This window comes from Phaenicophaeus curvirostris, chromosome 1 (assembly GCF_032191515.1).
Source record: "Phaenicophaeus curvirostris isolate KB17595 chromosome 1, BPBGC_Pcur_1.0, whole genome shotgun sequence".
In the NCBI taxonomy this organism is placed as follows: domain Eukaryota; kingdom Metazoa; phylum Chordata; class Aves; order Cuculiformes; family Cuculidae; genus Phaenicophaeus; species Phaenicophaeus curvirostris.
In genome coordinates, this window is record NC_091392.1 from 123132849 (window position 1) to 123150684 (window position 17836).

Consider the following 17836-nt stretch of genomic DNA (forward strand, 5'->3'; position numbering starts at 1 on the left):
ACTTGGGATTTCTACTATTATTACAGAAACAGTGAGGCCAATAAATCCATGACTTCATGGAGCACCACTGTCCCTCTGTGAAAGCTGAGATATATGAAATGCCTGAGGTCTGTTCTAGCCAGCTTTCTGTAGCAACTTCCACAAAGTAGTTTTAGAGCCCATCCAGAACATCAGGATGAAAGAAACAATAGAGGTTTAACATTAACTAAGAACAATATTAACTCATACCCTTTATCCAAAGACAATTCTTGTACCAAAGCAACACTTACTGAAGAATTTGCTTAGATTTTATTAAAAAAAAATGTAATCCAAATTATATTTAAGTATGTGAAAAATTACCTCTTGTAAATCGAAGAACATTTTTTTAAACTAGAGAAATTATTTCTCATTACATTTTAATACTGTATATTGTTCTGTAAGCCTATTGAAAATGTTCCCGGAATTCATCATAAAGAAGGAAAGACTTCAGTGATGGACTAAATTATCTCTGTCACTCACCAGTCAATGAAGTGTTTAAAACTTCTAGCGATGAAAAGTGTTGCATAAAAGTAAGGTACCATGAATATGTGCAAAGTGACTACAAATAGATCTTACTTCTTTTTGATTGTCTTCTCTCCCACATGCAGATGCATACAGACACAAATATTTTGTCATAATTATCCAGTATCAGAGCTAGAACATTTTAGTTCTTTTTAGAAATATGCCTTCATTCCTTTTCCCATTCTGTAGCATTTCTGTAGTTTAATGTGTGGCCTTACTAATTGTAGGTATTCTGATTCCCTGCAGAAAAAAAAATACTAGACATAATCCTTGAAATTGGGATATCCTGTTTACTCTTCAAAGATCTCTTACAGAGGAGGGAAAAGCAATTGAAGCAGAACTCTGTTGATTTCAAGTTGTCTTTGTCAAAATCTGTTTGTAGCTTGGAGTTTTTCTACTGTATTTTTTTTCCTCTTGACACTATAGAATTTGTTACTCTAGAGGTGCCTTTTAGTGAAGCTGACATACAAAGGCTGTATCCGAATGAACTGCTTAGCTTATTTCTGAATATCATAAAAGCTATTTTTAAAAGGCTCACACTGCACATATAGAAGTATCTGTCTTAAAACTGGAGCACAGTACTGGAAATCTGGTTATTTTCAAGGTTTTTGGCACTCTGTATAAGAATAAAGCTTAGCTCTTAAGGCCTACGATGTGAAAGAAAGGAAGAGTTGAATTTTAATCTTGAGAACAAAAATCTGCCACTTGTTCATTTAGTTCTCCAGAACATCAGTTCTGGTAAAGAGTCTTCAGTAAACATGCATAGTCTCTAACTTCTCTAACCCAAATTTCCAGCTTTGGTTTTCCTATGTCAGTATAAAGTCTTTCCTTCTGTAAAGAGTTTTTTTGCCAGGTAAAGCCAGAAGAAAAAGCCAGTTAAGTTCATTGGAGAAGAGAAAAAGTCTCAGCAGGGCAACATAATATATAAACAATTTAACTGATTACCATTGAGGAATTATATGATGAATGCAAACATGATTTTATGCTTGAAGCTTTTTTCTAAAGTGGTGTTACAAGCCAATTTTTTTTTTCCCTTAAGTGTGTAATTTAAAGAAAAAAAACCTAAACATTTTGCCTCTCTGTCTTTTGTACAATCATCTGGAATACCTCAGAAATTCATAGCAGAGCTGAAGAGAAGTTTGTTATCATCTTAATGCTCTTAGCTTCCAGGACTGGCTTTAAAAAAAATTAAGAATTTAAGTATAGGATTCAGTTTAAAATTTCAAATGCTTGAATCTATGCCAGAGGAAAGCTTGAACTCAAGTGAGAAAAATATATCCAGGCAGCCAAAATTATTGTTGAGTTATAAATGTGAGGTGCTTTTTAGACAATGGAATTTGGAATTTATCCCAAATACACTCATATAACTGCTGTTTGTTTCAACTTACATGTATAGTGGGTAATTTTGTCAGTTGTTGGCGTCTGAAGAAATTGATTCCATGCAACAGTCTTGCAATGCAGAGAGGAGGAGTTTGTGTTTTAATCAGTGATAAAAGATACTATTTATCAAAACATTATTTCATTATCTTGCAGATTTCTTTGCTTTATTATGTGTCATGATAATATTTTATTGAAATTGTAGAAATAAATAGCTATGTATATTTTACTGTTAATCTCAGTTAAGTACCTTAGGAATCATGCAGATAGCCTGCTTTTTCTTTCATTCTTTTAAGAGTTGGTACATCTTCTGTGTAGTGATTGTATTAACAGCATAAATAGCAGTTTGAATATGGAAGTTAATTATTAGCAATTCTTTGGAAACCTTGGAACTATTCCCTGGAAAAAACGAGTACAATTCCTGCTTGAATACAGTAACCTTTTTTAGTGGCGCAGTTCATAGCTACTTTTTAAAATTGAGGTCAAGACCCTTTTTTAAAAAGAATTCGGGTTGGGAAACATCTTGAATTAACTTAATTGTACTCTTTCTCTTTAAAAATCATTAAGAGCAAAACCACCTGTTTTTCTAATAACAGCAATTAACTAGCTTTACTAATAGAATTCTCTTCTCATTATGTTTTCATTCTTTGATTTAAACAATCTATGGTTTCTCCATCTAAAGAGATTTAAGGACACCCACGAGGAGGTAGTGGAGGTCTGAGATAAGCTGATCAATATATGCATTACTAAAATAGTGGACAGAATGCCATTACTGCTGCAGTGTTGATGACAAATAGAGATGCTTAAATAAAGTAGTTTACTTGCTTTTTTGTCAGGTAATACATTATGCACATTCGATTTCCTCTACAGTCAACCCAAAGTGTGGAAGAAGTTAAGGAATTCAATGAAATTAGCCTGAAATCATTAGCTGTAAATTAGACATTCATTTAAGCTAATTCTTCTTTCAGTGATGGTCTGCTTATTATAAAGATGTATTTATCAAGGCTGTAGATAGATACATTGGGGTTTTTTTCTTTTTTTTTGTTTTCATTTCTTTCTTTTCCCCAAAATAAAAGATTTTTATTGGTAGTGTGTATATATATCACAACAAAACTTTAATCAGAAAAGCTTTATCTTCATATAGTAAGAACATATTTTGAAATGAGATAGTATGATATCAGTATTTGTTATTTTTAATGCTGTTCTGTGCTGCTGCTTCAGTTTCATGTGTTTTTCATTCTCTCCTTTTTAAATTTCTTATACTGAAATATATTTTAGCTCACTCGGTAGAAGTCTGCAGATCAAAAATAGGGAAAGCAATGAGAATTGTACACAGATCTTAACACCATACTGTGCACTATTCTAAAACTCAGAATTTACTAGCTATAATTCCATCCATCCACCTGCTGCAACATCCAGAATGGAAGAGTTAGAAAAGAAAACATTTAACATATTTTCTCACTGTTTTCTTATAATAAAAAAGAGACTCTTTCTGCTTGTTAGCAAATGCAAAATATACAAAGTCAGAGAGTTCCCATTAACATTGCTCTATTGGCCTTCTCAGTGTTTATACTTATGCATAGCTAGGGTTGACCTGACTACAGCAGCAGCACTCCATACAGCAGTTGTACTCATTCACAAATACACAGATCAAAGGCATTTCTGGCTTTTAAATATCCTATAAATTGGTGTAGTTTTATGTTCCCCTGGAATGTATGTCACTCCTACCTGCTCCTTTTGTGCCTGAGCAGAACCGACCTCTGTGAATGTGCCTCCTGTTTGTTTGGTTTTGGACACAGGCATTTCTGAGAAATAATTTGTCTTTGAAGGTGTTTATAAAGCGTATTACATCTTTAAGCTGTTATACAATTATAATGTTTAAAAACTAATAGGACTGTTAATGTCACTTTTAACACTATCAGATGAGAACATGTTAAGTTAGGCTACCTGCTGGCTTACTTGAGCTGCAGACCTGTCACACCCTAGTGAGACAGAATGATATAATGTGTGAGGTAAGCACAGAGGCTAATTAGAGTAATAGATTTTCCTCATTTAGAGACATGAAAAAGGCTTATAATATTTCACCTTGCAGCTGCACTATAAAACTTTCTAAACCTAAAAAAAGGTAACCCCACTCAGTTTTTATGCAGAGCAAAATCTATTGGTAGTTTACCTGTTAATATAGAGTATTCTTCTTCACTTCTGAAACCAGTGCTTGTTCTTAAGGGTCAACATTATTCTTTAAAGGACTTATCGCTTATTAGTCAAACAACAGATTTCCTTATAATAGCAGATGTACTCTGTGAAAGGATCTCAGTCCTACTATTGTGGATGACACAAAATTAACAATTTTTACTTTGCTAAAGAGTTTCCCTGATTCACAATTACAAACCTTATGGTCACTTCTTGAGCACTTAATAAAAAGTTAATTTAAATGCCTATAGTAGAATAATGTGGTCATTTGCTTAAGTTTACTTTTCTCAAATGTATTTAGAATTTTTTACCTGTGAGACCTCATATTATAAACTGCAGGTATGATTCTCATTATTAGTTCTGTTAGGTATTTCCTGTACAGAGCATTTCATATCAAATATAATTCAAAGTGTAATGAACTTTTTAATATTTGATTTATAATATTTCATAAGTTTGGATAGAAACCCAAATTTTGTTTAATAATTAAACTGGATTGGTGGATTTATTATGTAAGAAGCCTGTATAATGCCTCTGTCAAAAATGAATTTTCTAATCCCCAGATTAAAATATCCATTTTCTGCTCATGGCATATGGCTTTACTTTTTGCAGTATTGTGTTGTGTTACACTGCACTGTAATTATCTGCATAATTTACCTCTGCGCTATTTGAAAACAGTATGCATTCAATATTGTTTCATAAATAGGGAAGAAAATTTTGAAATAAAACAGTGATAAGGACCGTTCAATACAACATGCAAAAGACCCATTGCTGTGTGCAACTCACAGGCTAGGTTCTGTCTGTGGTTTTGTGCAGTAAACATCTTGGATTCAAATCAAGGGAATCTTAAATTAATAAAACAAAACAACAAAAATGTATTTATACTGAGATGTGCATACTTTGAGTAGCCTACCAAATCTTTAAATACCAACCTTGAGAGTCTTACTTATGATCGTTTTAAAATCAATGAATAGAATAGAGATAGTAAGAGGACCTGCTGCTTGGAGAAGAAAATTTCAAATAAGAAAAAGGAAGAAAAGGCAAGAAAAGAGGCAGGTACCAAAACACGTGACATGAAAGGGTGAGATGAAAGGGTGAAATATAGTTGATCTGAAAATGTACACAGAACATACAGAGACTGAACAATGTTAAATGTAAAGATATGGAAATTGATAATAAATACTGATTAAATCAACTAGAATTAACTATTTCATAAGGACTACTTTCTGTCCTTCAGTTTTTGCTCATGCATGCCTACATCTAGGCTAGATTGCATTTCTGAATTTCCACTTTGGCCTTCATTCTACATTTCAGATATCTCGAAGAGATTGTTGAATTTACAATTCAATATATTGGAAATTTTTTTCTTACTAGTTGTTAAGTGTTTGCATGTGAATATCCATAGGTTCTTATTTTTTTCCTTAGGATATAATATTTCATAGTAGCAAAATGGTAGCTGTGGGACATGTTGAGTTTTCCTTCACATTCTGCTAAATCTTGCTTTCAAGAACTGTTACCTATGCTGGTGTGGTCCAATATAGAGCTAGGAGAAGCCTTGCCCCTTGCAGCTAGATTGTGGAGTTGACTGTGGTGTTAATCAGCAAAAGGGATCGCTCTCATAGTAAATAATTTGATCAGCAGCTTTGCAGTATACTGACACTACATTTGCTTCTTTGAATATAATATGATTTCAGTTTAAGGGAAAACTGTTTCTTTCTTTTACATTTTTTTTTGTAACAATACACACATGGAAGATGTGGTTGGAAATTTTGTTCTTAAATTGACAAAAGCAAGGACTAGCACTCTCTATTTCATTATATATCCACTTACAATAATTTTGTTTCATTTCTCAGACTTTCAAGAGGGAGCTGAAAACAAAAGAACCTGTTATCAGGAGCGCACTTGAGACTGTGCGAATCTTCTCAGTAGAGCAGCCTGTGGAGGGACTGGAGAAGCTCTACCCAGAACCAAGAGGTAATTGAAAAAAGAGCAGAGTAATAACATATTGCTGCAGAGACCGGTGATGATCAGCAATGATTAAATAAATTCTACCAGCTGCTGTGAAAGCATTCCTTATGCACTCCCAGCTGAATGTCAGTATTCAGAAACTATGCTAAAAATATAAAAGAAAGAAACCCTTAGCAGTCCTTCTGAACACTGTGGCACTAAATAGACACGCATATTTATAAGTAGATTTTGAAACTGGCTTTAAATCTTCAGGACTGATCTATAACAATAGGTGCATTTGATGTCTGAAAGCTGCAATTTAACCTCATATTCAACTTATAGTCTCAGTACTACAGAACTAAGTAATTTGTTTAGGAACTGTATATCAGGTGTCAAACAGTTCAAGAGGGACCAACTCAGCAAAGCTCCCAAATCTACTTAATCGCAACAAAAGGTTCACAGTGATTACTATTTATGTATGTGAAGAAATATTTTGCTGAGATTTGAACTTACCTGTTTTTTCTAAGACAGAATATGTTTCAAAAGCCTCTTAACTTTCATATTTAGAGCTGTCACCTGAGGAGAGGTCCCAGAATGTCACTAAACTTCTACAAAGGCATGCAGATGAGGTCAGAATCGAGTGGGATAAACTGAATCTACAGTCTGCTGATTGGCAAAAGAAGATAGATGATGCTCTTGAAAGACTGCAAGGCCTTCAAGATGCAATGGATGAACTGGACCTGAAACTACGCCAGGCTGAAGTGTTCAAAGGATCCTGGCAGCCAGTGGGGGATCTTCTAATTGACTCTCTGCAAGATCACTTAGAAAAAGTCAAGGTATGTGTCAGTGTATCAGCATTTATGAGCACAGAATAATTGGCTTGTTTATTGTATGAATCCCTAGATCAGGAATTGTCTTTTCAAATGAGAAGTTGATATCTTTGTATGATAGTAATTTACAGTTTTTAAAAACAGTACATATGAAGAGTTTTATAATTTCTGCAATTAAAATAGAATCAAATCAACATTGAGAATGTATATTGTTAACATGGGTAAAAAGTACTGCAGGAATGTGTAAATATTCTCAGCACTCTCACTATTAACTCAGGAGATGCAGAGTTAATGGTAAAGAAGCAAAACAGAATAGAGAGGAGAATATACAAGAAAATTATAGACAATAAATTCTGCCCTTCATTGTACTTTTGTAAGTATGAGGAGTACATAATTGTTTCTATACTTGTAGAGTAAAATTTAAATGATTTAAAATCATAGAATCATAGAAGGGACCTTAAAGATCATCCAGTTCCAACACCCTTGCCATGAGCAGGTACACCTCCCACTAGATCAGGCTGCCCAAGGCCCCATCCAACCTGGCCTTGGGCACCTCCAGGGATGAGGCATCGACAGCTTCCCTGGGCAGCCTGTGCCAGTGCCTCACCACTGTCATGGTGAAGAAATTCTTCCTAATGTCTAGTCTAAATCTGCCTCTCTCCAGTTTATACCTATCACCCCTCATCCTATGACCACAAGCCTTTATGAATAGTCCCTCTCCAGCTTTCCTGTAGGCTCCCTTCAGGTACTGGAAGGCTGCTATAAGATCTCCTTGGAGCCTTCTCTTCTTCAGGCTGAACAAGCCCAACTCTCTCAGCCTGTCCTCCTATGGAAGGTTCTCCAGCCTTCAGATCATCTTTGTAGCCCTCCTCTGGATCTGTTCCAACAGCTCCATATCCTCCTTATGTTGAGGATTCCAGAACTGGACATATTACTCCAGGTGAGGTCTCACAAGAGGAACAGAGAGGCAGAATTGCCTCCCTCAACTTGCTGGCCACACTTCTTTTGATGCAGCCCAGGATACAGTTGGCCTTCTGGGCTGCGAGCGCACACTGCTTGCTCATGTTGAGCTTCTCATCGACCAGCACCCCTGAGTTGTTTGTCACGATGGTGGCATTTTCTGTCTGTATTATTTGATAACGTGGTCTCATATGTAAGATAGTTTATAAAAAAGAAGCCAACCCTGGAAAGTTTTCATTATTTTCTATAACTTACTGCTTATTTGCTTTCAAGAGTTGCTTTGTAAAATTGTTGCTCATTAAGAAACTCATGAGGACTTGTCCTATCTCAGCATGACTGCCATGATCAGACTTTATAAATACTACAGAATTACTTCATCTAGAGCACAACAGAGGCAGTTGCCATTTTGAAAAGAACAAAGTGCCTGTGTTCCATTCATATAAATGCAACTCATCAGTCATTGTGAAAGAGACCTGAGCTGACTGTTATTTTCTCTAGTAGAACATTAGGATCTAAAGAAAATGAAATAGAATGACTAATGGCAAGGAAAAAATGCCTTTAAAATCATGGCATTTATGAAACAAAAAGAAAAGCCCAGGAGTTTTAGTTACACAGAAATTTTAATTAATGCCTTGCATAAATATTGTACAGGACAAATAAAGTACTTGGTAGGTGATGAATAGTTAGCTGCAAAATTTATTTATCTTAATTTAAATTCATAAATGAAAAAAAGAGCTCTATGTATAAATTCTCAGAAAGTGAGAATGGCCATGTATTTTTTTTGTAATTTTGAACATACTGGGAAAAAAAAAGCAAGTCACTTAATTTTAAAGCTGTGTCCTATAGTAATAACTCCTGTTATGGTTTTGTTAATTTTTTGGGGGGTTGTGGTTTTTTTTTATTTAAAAAAGAGCCCTAGAGGATATAATGAAACTTTATTTTTTCACAACTTGTATTAGAAATCTTAATTCTTATGAAAATCCAGAAGTACTATCAGTCGGTAGATGTCTGGTTTTTTGATTCTGAAGTCTTAACATTAGGGCCAGGCAGAAACCAAGACTTCTGTTTCAAGATTTAAAATCAGATGCTACCACCTACACTCTGAATTTTTATCTCATTTTTACCATATTCTCTTAAAATATTTATGAATGCAGGCTATCATAAGGCCATATTGTAAGATTTTCAGCTAAATGATAAATGGAAGAAAGCAGACAGAATATATTCATATCCCTATAAGATATAACCTTTTATTTCACATAGGGCAATTAGAATCTACTAGATGCACACATATGCTGATATTGCGCTTTCAGCACCTTGCCATCATGATTAGCTTAGGTCACATAAGAATACAATAGGCCAAAAGCTGAATAATATTAACTGAATAGTACAATAATTGTAGTAAAATGTGCTGTCTAGAATGTATGTATTGCTCTAGTGAAATGTAAGTTCAACATAGATACTGAAGACGAATGCATGTACTAGCTAGGTAATGTAAGCATGATTCTGAAAGGAATGACTACCAAGAAAGTTGCAATTGTGTCTGCAGTTTGAAGGCCTATATAAGCACTGTAGTTTTTAGGTTTCATAGGTTTTACCTCAGTTATTCATATTTATTACACCCATATTTTTTTCTTAGAGTGAAACCTACTTCAGAAAATTTGTAAATCAAGTCTAATAATTTATATAAACCTAAAACAGAGCATGTAAACCCTTAAAAAGTTTGCAAGTTTGCATTTGCTACATGTGAACTGGCTAGAAACATTGACCTTGATCCTTTATATCCTTAGCATATCTATGCAAACTGTACAAATATTTAAAATGCATTCACAATCCTAGCTTTAACTGCTGGATTTAATTTTTCAGAAGCTAAAAAAGAGGGTTTAATGTAAATAAATTATGTGTGACAGGAACAACAAGACATGATTTAAGCCCATTTTTATGTTGAACAAATTTGTTGGATAGTAAGTACATTTTGATTTATATCACTTTGATTATATTTTGATTACTTTTGTACGAGAAAGTAAAGCAAATCTAGGCCTTTCTCTAAAAACTAACGCATATTTATTTTCTTCATAAGACTTCAACAATTACATAAAATAAACTTTAAATAACAATATTATATTCCTAGCTACTTGTAAACAAAAATGTTGCTTTGAGGGGAAACTAGTTACTAAAAGAATTGCTTACCTAATGCCAGAAAAGCTTAATCAGATTAAGGAAGGTGATATGGGAACATCTGCAAAAAAGAGTCTGTAGAATTGACTCAAATCATTAGCCAGATGAGCAGCAGTGTCTACTTTGTGTGTGCTACAGAAATTAAGAACGTCATTCCAAGTCTAAAGTGGAGGTCCAATGATGGGAAGACTGCAGAGGCAAGGGAGATTTCTGGTACAGGGGCCAGTAGAAGGAGGGGAAAGAAAACTCCAATCTGCACAGCACTGAATTGATTCCTTCTACCTTCTAGTTACTTCTTCTGGTCTACAGACTCAGTCCTTAGCTTCAACACTGCAGTATTCCCCTAAAAAGCTGTATGCATATGAGAATGGAAAATGGGTTGAAAGCTGTTGTGTAATTTTAAAGCCTATAATATCTAAGATTGGGAGAATCACTGAGACATTTCATTCAACTCTGAATGGTTTAGATGCCTTTAACATCTGTTATTTGGCCTGTATTAGGTGGTTTAACACATACATGGTTATTACTGTTTTCATCTTTCTCACCTTAATGATTAATTCACTTAAAGCTTAAATGCTTTTCTTTTGCAGATGTTTCTATTAAAAGGTAAGCTTGTTGAAGAAGGCACAAGTCATATAGTCTTCAGTTAAAAGTTATTAGTAAACAATAAAGATTTTTTTCTCTGTAAATTATATTATCAGCAAACTTCATCAAATTGCTGTATTATACATCTCTCATCCTTGGACTGCCAATACCTGATACTACAGTGTGAGAGAGATCTATACACCTAAGCCAAGCATTTTCTGAGCATATCTTCAAGATATTGGTCACATATAACTGCATTTCTTGTGAATATTCCTCCTAATCAGGATCACAGTAGTCTTCCCAAACATAAGCTGGTTAATAACTTCATAGGGAAATAGTTTACACAGTGCTATTTGTTACTGTTCTCTTTAGTTTAGTTCCTGAAGCTCTTAAGGTTGTGTTGCAATGTTGAACTCACACAAAATGACTGACCCTTGATCAGTATGAATGGATTATTATTACAGATCCTTGATCTGTGTTAATGGTTAATTTACCAATTGGTATTCATCTTTGATTCTAAGGGCAAGAGATAAATAGTTTCACACAGGTCCCCCGAAGAATGAAACCTAGACTACAGATGATCTATAATCAAAATATTCTTCAGACTTCTATCCTGTTATTCTCCCATTTTTCTTCTCTCACAAGTGGCCTTATCTGCCAATTGAAATATAACTTAATTTCTTCATTACAAATATGTTTTTTCTCTCTCTCTCTTTCTCTCTCTTTCGGTCCATTACCTTTTGGTCCATTAAAATCCAAACTATCACTTAACTGTCTTAAATTCAGTTCAAGTCCAAATGAATCTATTAAATTTCCTCCAATATCCATTGGCTGATCATTTTGACTGTACCTCAGATCATATTGTAGACATGATCTGTAATTTCTGCTTTCTGAAGCAAATTCAACAGATGCTTTCTTCTGGCAATCGCTAACAAAATTTTCTGTTTTCAACAGGATGCTTAGAATATTTAGGGTCACATGAGACCATCACTCAGTTTTTATATTACACTTTTCCTGGTATGCAATAGATATGCAATCACTCGCCTCATCTTCTTGGTATTGTACTATAAGACCCCTTCCATGAACTGGCAGCAGAACCACCAAAGATCCTCTCTTTCTCCACCAAAGATCTTCCTTTGCTCCATACAACCCAAAACACTGATAGCGCTTGTTCTGCTAGTGTGCAATGATCGTTACACATCGTGCTGATACCTTCTCCCTATTTTTTTGTCTGTAGATGTCTACTGAGAAATACTAATAGGAATGGATGCTGTTGAGTGTTCAGAAGAGTACCCTTAGGAAGTTTTAGATTTTGATACTTCTACACTCCGAAAAAATCTTTTTTAAACTCAAGGCCACTATTGTGGGATGTTGTGCATAGAATTTTGTAACTGAGATGGCAAAGTAAATCTTAACAGCGTGGTTTATCTGTTACTAAAGGTAGTTGACCTACTCCAATATACTTATGAGAGCACAAGAAGCACTTTCTTATGCCAGTGACACTCTACCATATTGCTAGTGGTATACAACTGCTTCTGTTTGCTGTCGCATACAGCACTGTAGGTGAACAACAGAGCTTCTAGACTGTATGGGGGTATAACGCCTTTCTGATTTCTTTTTTTTCTTAACCACTGTAAAATAAAATAAAAAATTCAGCCAGAAGGGATAGTAGCATCTGTTGTTTCAACAATTAAAACCAGAAAAACATAGCTGAAGAACATCTGCCAAATAAAAGCTGACTTGTGTAATCCTATTTTCAATTAAGTCCATTCTGTTGTAGAATGATTTGTTCACTGTCACATGAAGAGGGCACCTTGAATCAACATGATGATTGTTAACTGTAAAAAGCAGAAAAGAATTCAGTGACATAAGTCTTAGATTTTCCTGTGAGCAGTTTTCATGAAAGTCTTAATCTTGCTTCTTAAGAACTGGTTGTCCTTGTAGGTTCACTTTTACGGTTGTGAATAAAGCAGTTACATGGGAAGACTGTGAATTTTGAATATGGATTGTGGATTAATGTAACAAGTATGTTGACAAAGACTCTAAGTATCCTTTTAAATAATTTTGTCACAGCCTAGTTTACAATTTTAATATAATTTCTATAATTATTTTCCACAAAATCGTGAAACAAAAGGCAATGAGAAGTTCGTGAGTACTGCATAAGTAACCCTTTTTTCTGAGATGGCAGACTTGAATTATATGCTGTTTATTTTGAATTTTCTTCAGCATAATTGACAGTTGAGGCAATCGTATGTTACTGACAAATGTTCACTGGAAAGTATGAACCTGAAACTTCATTCTAATTTGTAAACTGAACAGTTTTCAATTATGCATAGATCAGAAATGATCTGCTCATCATCTACTCCAAAATTACTTTCTACATGCACTCAATCCTTTTGTGCCTAGTCGTCTCTTTTCTAAATGAGACAGAAAGTAAGACAACACCTTAAAATAATTAGCTAAATTTCAGTTGTGTTCCTATTTAGCCACAGAAAGGAAAAAATAGATTTGGCAAGGTTAAAATATCATACTATTACAAACACTCCAATACCAAATCAGCAACCTCAATTACCAGATAATGAATGATCACAGGCAGTTTATTTAAGGGGGAGGAGGGGAAGAAGAAACGAGCCTTATGTATTCTTCTGTACTTCAATTTGGTACTGTTCAGCTACGGCTGCACTGAAAAGAGATATTTCAGAAAAGTGGACTCTTACAGTGCTACTGTGAGGGAACTGTGCTGACATCTGTCTACAATAGAGAATCTAGGAGCAAAGCAAGTTGTTGAATTTCTAATTTATGTTCTCATTCATAAAAAAAATCACATTCTTCCAAAATTATTTTATATGTTTTAGTAACTGATAATTTTCTATCTCTACTGAAGAACAAATAATTTTTATAAGGAATTAGTGGGGCCACATACAGGAAAATTAATGAATGACACCTAAAACCAAGACATTAGTTCAAATTCACGCCCTCCTAGCAATGGATATGTATACTGACATGAAAAAATCAATTTTAAAATAGATCTCTAGAAATTATGCAAGAAAAAATTACCTGAAAGATGTGTTGAATAATCAGAATCTCCAATGTTAAAGCAAATTTTGGTCAGACTGTAACATCATGTCTATGCTCCTGTTCATTTTTTGCTAACATAAAATTAAGCTCTGCATTAAGTTAAGGTAGCAGAGCTCATGTAGTCCAGTCTGTAAAATAAAATAACATTCCATATACAGCGGCTTTTGAGATCTTTATAATTAACTTCTTTATTAATAGTCTCTATATTCCTTAAAAAAAAACCAAACAAAAATAACAGTCCTAACAATAAAAGACATTTTTTTATTCTTCATATGGAGGTCTGAATCTATATTAACAGCAAATTACCGCTATTTGGAAGTAAATTAACTTGCCTGGTAGTCTGAATAAATTTACTTTTGTTCCACATGACAATACATAATTTTTCATGTTGCGTATATATCTTCCTGTATTATTCCAAGCTCAATCCCCTTTTTTTTGCTTTAAGTTTCTACCATATGTAATCTCTTTTCTTTTTTTTTTTTTTTAACACGTGCATCAGTTATTAGTTTCACTGAAACTTGAGGAGAAAAAATCTATTTAGCAGAATTTTCAGCAAGCAAGCCTACAGAACTAAGTGGTCATAAAGTATTGTTTCAGCAGTTTCAGTACTTATAGGACGTATTTTGAGAATTCGCAAGTTTTACTTCCCCACTATAACTATATTCTAGGGGTTTTTTTAGATTTAAACCACCAAAGAAAACCTGAAATGTTCCAGAATTTTAGAATATGAACTAAGACTTGATTAAGTTTTTTTTAAATTGTTTGTACAATTAAAAGATGACAGTGCCCATTGGTTGACAGCTGAATAGGAAACTATTTGCCTGCAGTGTAGGAGATGGAAATATTAATGTTTTCTTCAGACTACAGCTGAAGTAATTACTGTTACAAATGTTTCTCAAGTTTACCATTTCATACATATGTCATTCTGTGATAGCATCATGCAATAACTATTTATGATGTCTCATTAGACAATTTTGAAATGCATATACATTTTTTCAGTTTAATTTGAAGCCAGCTGTCACCACCAAAGTCTATAATCAATCTGAACTAAATTGTCTTGTTTCCTTTAGTAAGTCTCTTGATATGTTCTGTGCTGGACTCTGTGATTTTTAAAAACTAATTCATACAGAATAGCCATTTCCTACTGATTCATTTGCCAGCTTTTCAAAACCCCCAAAATCATCCCTGAGAAAATTAGAGAAGATCTCTATAAACAGCTTTTGTAGATGTAAAATGTTTACAGACCTAGAGACTGTTCTAAGATACTATAAAAGGAGGAGATGATCTAGTGGCATTCTAGAGGACTTTAAGGTTTTATATATAAATATAGTAAATTTTTAAAAAATTACAAAATGGTAAAAAAGCTTCAGTCACTGGTTCAATGCTAATATAAAATAAAGCATCAGGAGAGTATATCAGAATATAATAAACTTTATTTTAAAATAACTCAAAACCTTATTTAAATTCACTGGCACACTTTGACACCCTACAAATGTCTTTATTATATGGAATATTTTTGTAAATTTAAGACTTTGTGGAGTCTGCTACGATGAAAGCAATAGTTGAATTTTGTTGAATTTGTTAACGAGCTAGCTTTCAGGAAAAACATCAAAGACACTCAGCTAACTACATTACCTTATTAGTTATACAGCCTTGTGTATTGTTTTTATCTCTTTTTTTTAAATGTAGTTTTATACAACAGAGAATTTTGTAGTGTTGTTTGATTGTCACTGTTGGAGGCAAGTTTAATTTTCTAAGGTTTGTTTTGAACATGAAATTGAATTAAAGAAACATGGAATGCTTCATCATGTAGTTATACCAGCTGAAGTTAGTTCTGCTACGCTTCTTGACTTGAAGGAGATTGAAAGTTAGTCAGCAGTGTCCTGTGGTCTCTTAATTTCATCCTAACAGTTTATTAATTCATTTATTTTTTCACATAAAAAGAAATATAATCACAAGTGGTTATTTAATATATAATAGTTGTGTATTTGCAACAGATACAAATGCAATCTAAACATCTCATCAACCTTCTGTCGTTGCTGTGTAATCAGTCACATAATATTGGAGAGTTTGTTATGGCAGTAACTATGGCAATAGCCCATGCGTAAGCAATTTTAAATACCCAGAGCAAACCATCATTCCAATTTGCTGGATCCTTTTGATATACCCTACACACTTCCAATCTCCTACTTAGATACTTTAGTTGTATTGAATGTTTTATGGAGATTAGATTACATAGGGGTTTTGTCTATATCAAGCTTCCTATTTTAAGGGGAGACTACAAAACCTTTTTTACATAGGAATAATAAAATTATGAGCAGGCAGAGAAGTGAAATCTTAGAACAGTCTTTTAAAATTAAAACTGTCCTTGACTATACTGATTATTGAGAAACAGTGGCATAATGGGGATACAGAAACATTAATGTTGCTCTGCTAACAAAGAACAAACAAACAAACAGGTGTATTCTTTAGTTAACTTTTTTTGAAATGACAACAACAGCTTCATGTAGACCATTTTACAAATGAAATAGCACCTGCGAGAGAGCTGCACCAGATTTCACTTGATTTGCCCCAGATTTATGTTAATTACATTAACACAATAACCACAGATTAACTACTTCCTTTTTGGTTAAGGACCTCAGGGATAAATAATTCTGTTAACTTTTCCCTGACATTAACTGCGCATAAATTCCTGAACTCTAAAGACAAAAAAAAAGTGACCAGTAAAAAGCAGAAATCTTTTCTACCTCTGACACAGTTTGGTAGACTATGCCATTATCAACTCAACAGGTTTCATTTAGATCCAAATTTTTCCTTGTATGAAATTCCCCTGCTGATTTCAGTGGGAGCTCAACATGCATGTCTGCAGGCAGAATTTGACTTTTTAAGTATTGGTAATCTCTGATCTTGGTTTCTGATAGCCTGCTGAGAGAACTGACTAATATGTGGATAAAGACTTGTCTGTCATTTTGTACCTTTGAAGTTCAGAACTGAGGTCAGGCCAGAACATTTTTAAGAAATTGCTCTTTATCAGTTTATCAGAAATAAGAATGGGACTTGAGCTTTTAGAAGGAGAATTAAACATTATTGAAGGAACTCTAGCACATATATTTTTATTATGTTTTAATTTTGCCAAATAAACTCAGCACTAGTCTGGTGATCAAGTATTAACATTCCCAGACATGACATTAAATCAAAGATGCTCTTGAACTGTTGTGATTTTGTTCAAAATTGTTCTTTTTCTAATAACCTGGAAATGTAAATATTTATCCAATGGGAAAAAAACCTACAGTATAAGTAACACATTTAGTTTTACTGTGGGACCATTTTATTCAGATTTTCTGAGAGAGTGTGACCGGGGTAGGAGGGCAAGCAGCTACAGGGAGAAAAACTATGTCCAAAGAGTATTTATAACAGAATTCTTATCTGCTATAAAGAGTCTGCTATTGAAACATTTCCACATAAAGCAAAAAATCATACCAGAAGTGAGTACCTATAACTAGAGACATTTATATTCAACAAGACATGAGAGGAGGAAAAAGAGAGGAGTGCTAGAAATGAATTTTAATGTCTGGTTTTTGTGAGATGGCACTTTTTTCCCATGAAAAGCAGTCTGCCAGTATTACGTTCTGAATGAAATATTTTCTTAAAACATTGACTCTCCTATTTCTGGGAATGTATTTTGGTGTTGTAGCTATCAAGTGTGCAGATTCTGTAATGATAACCTTACTATGATACGGGCAAATCAACGAGCAAAATGAAATCAATTTGTCAAGCTCATATGCTGATACACAGTAACTATTTAGGGACTGTCTGAAGTAGGGAGTGCAATGAATTTTAGATTGCCTACGATGTTTATCAGTGACCTATTGTCTTGTACTTTTCTTATTTCAATCTTTATATATTTAAAACCTTATAGAGTTTTATTTCACTTTTTTTTGTCCAAGGTTAACCCATAATAAAATCTTGTAATTGCTGCTTAGCACCTTTATAGTACTTCTCATATCCCACATAGTACAAATTAATCTTCTCAGCTTCTTTCTGAGACTTCCCTAGAAGTGATATTATCGCCAATTTATAAATAGGGCAATTGAATCAGTGAAACTCATTTGTCCAGACAGCAATCCCACTCAAATAATTTTTATTCTCTTTAC

General features: G+C 33.9%; 1 protein-coding gene across 6 annotated transcripts in view; it reads left to right on the plus strand.

Moving 5' to 3' along the window:
- Positions 1–17836, plus strand: part of DMD (dystrophin) — a 1224073-nt gene that overhangs the window by 1024061 nt on the left and 182176 nt on the right. For all 6 annotated transcript variants that reach the window (XM_069873469.1, XM_069873460.1, XM_069873489.1 and 3 more), the window contains 2 exons: positions 5961–6081; positions 6622–6890. In XM_069873469.1, the coding sequence (XP_069729570.1) occupies positions 5961–6081; positions 6622–6890 (390 nt within the window). The remainder of the gene's footprint in view (positions 1–5960; positions 6082–6621; positions 6891–17836) is intronic.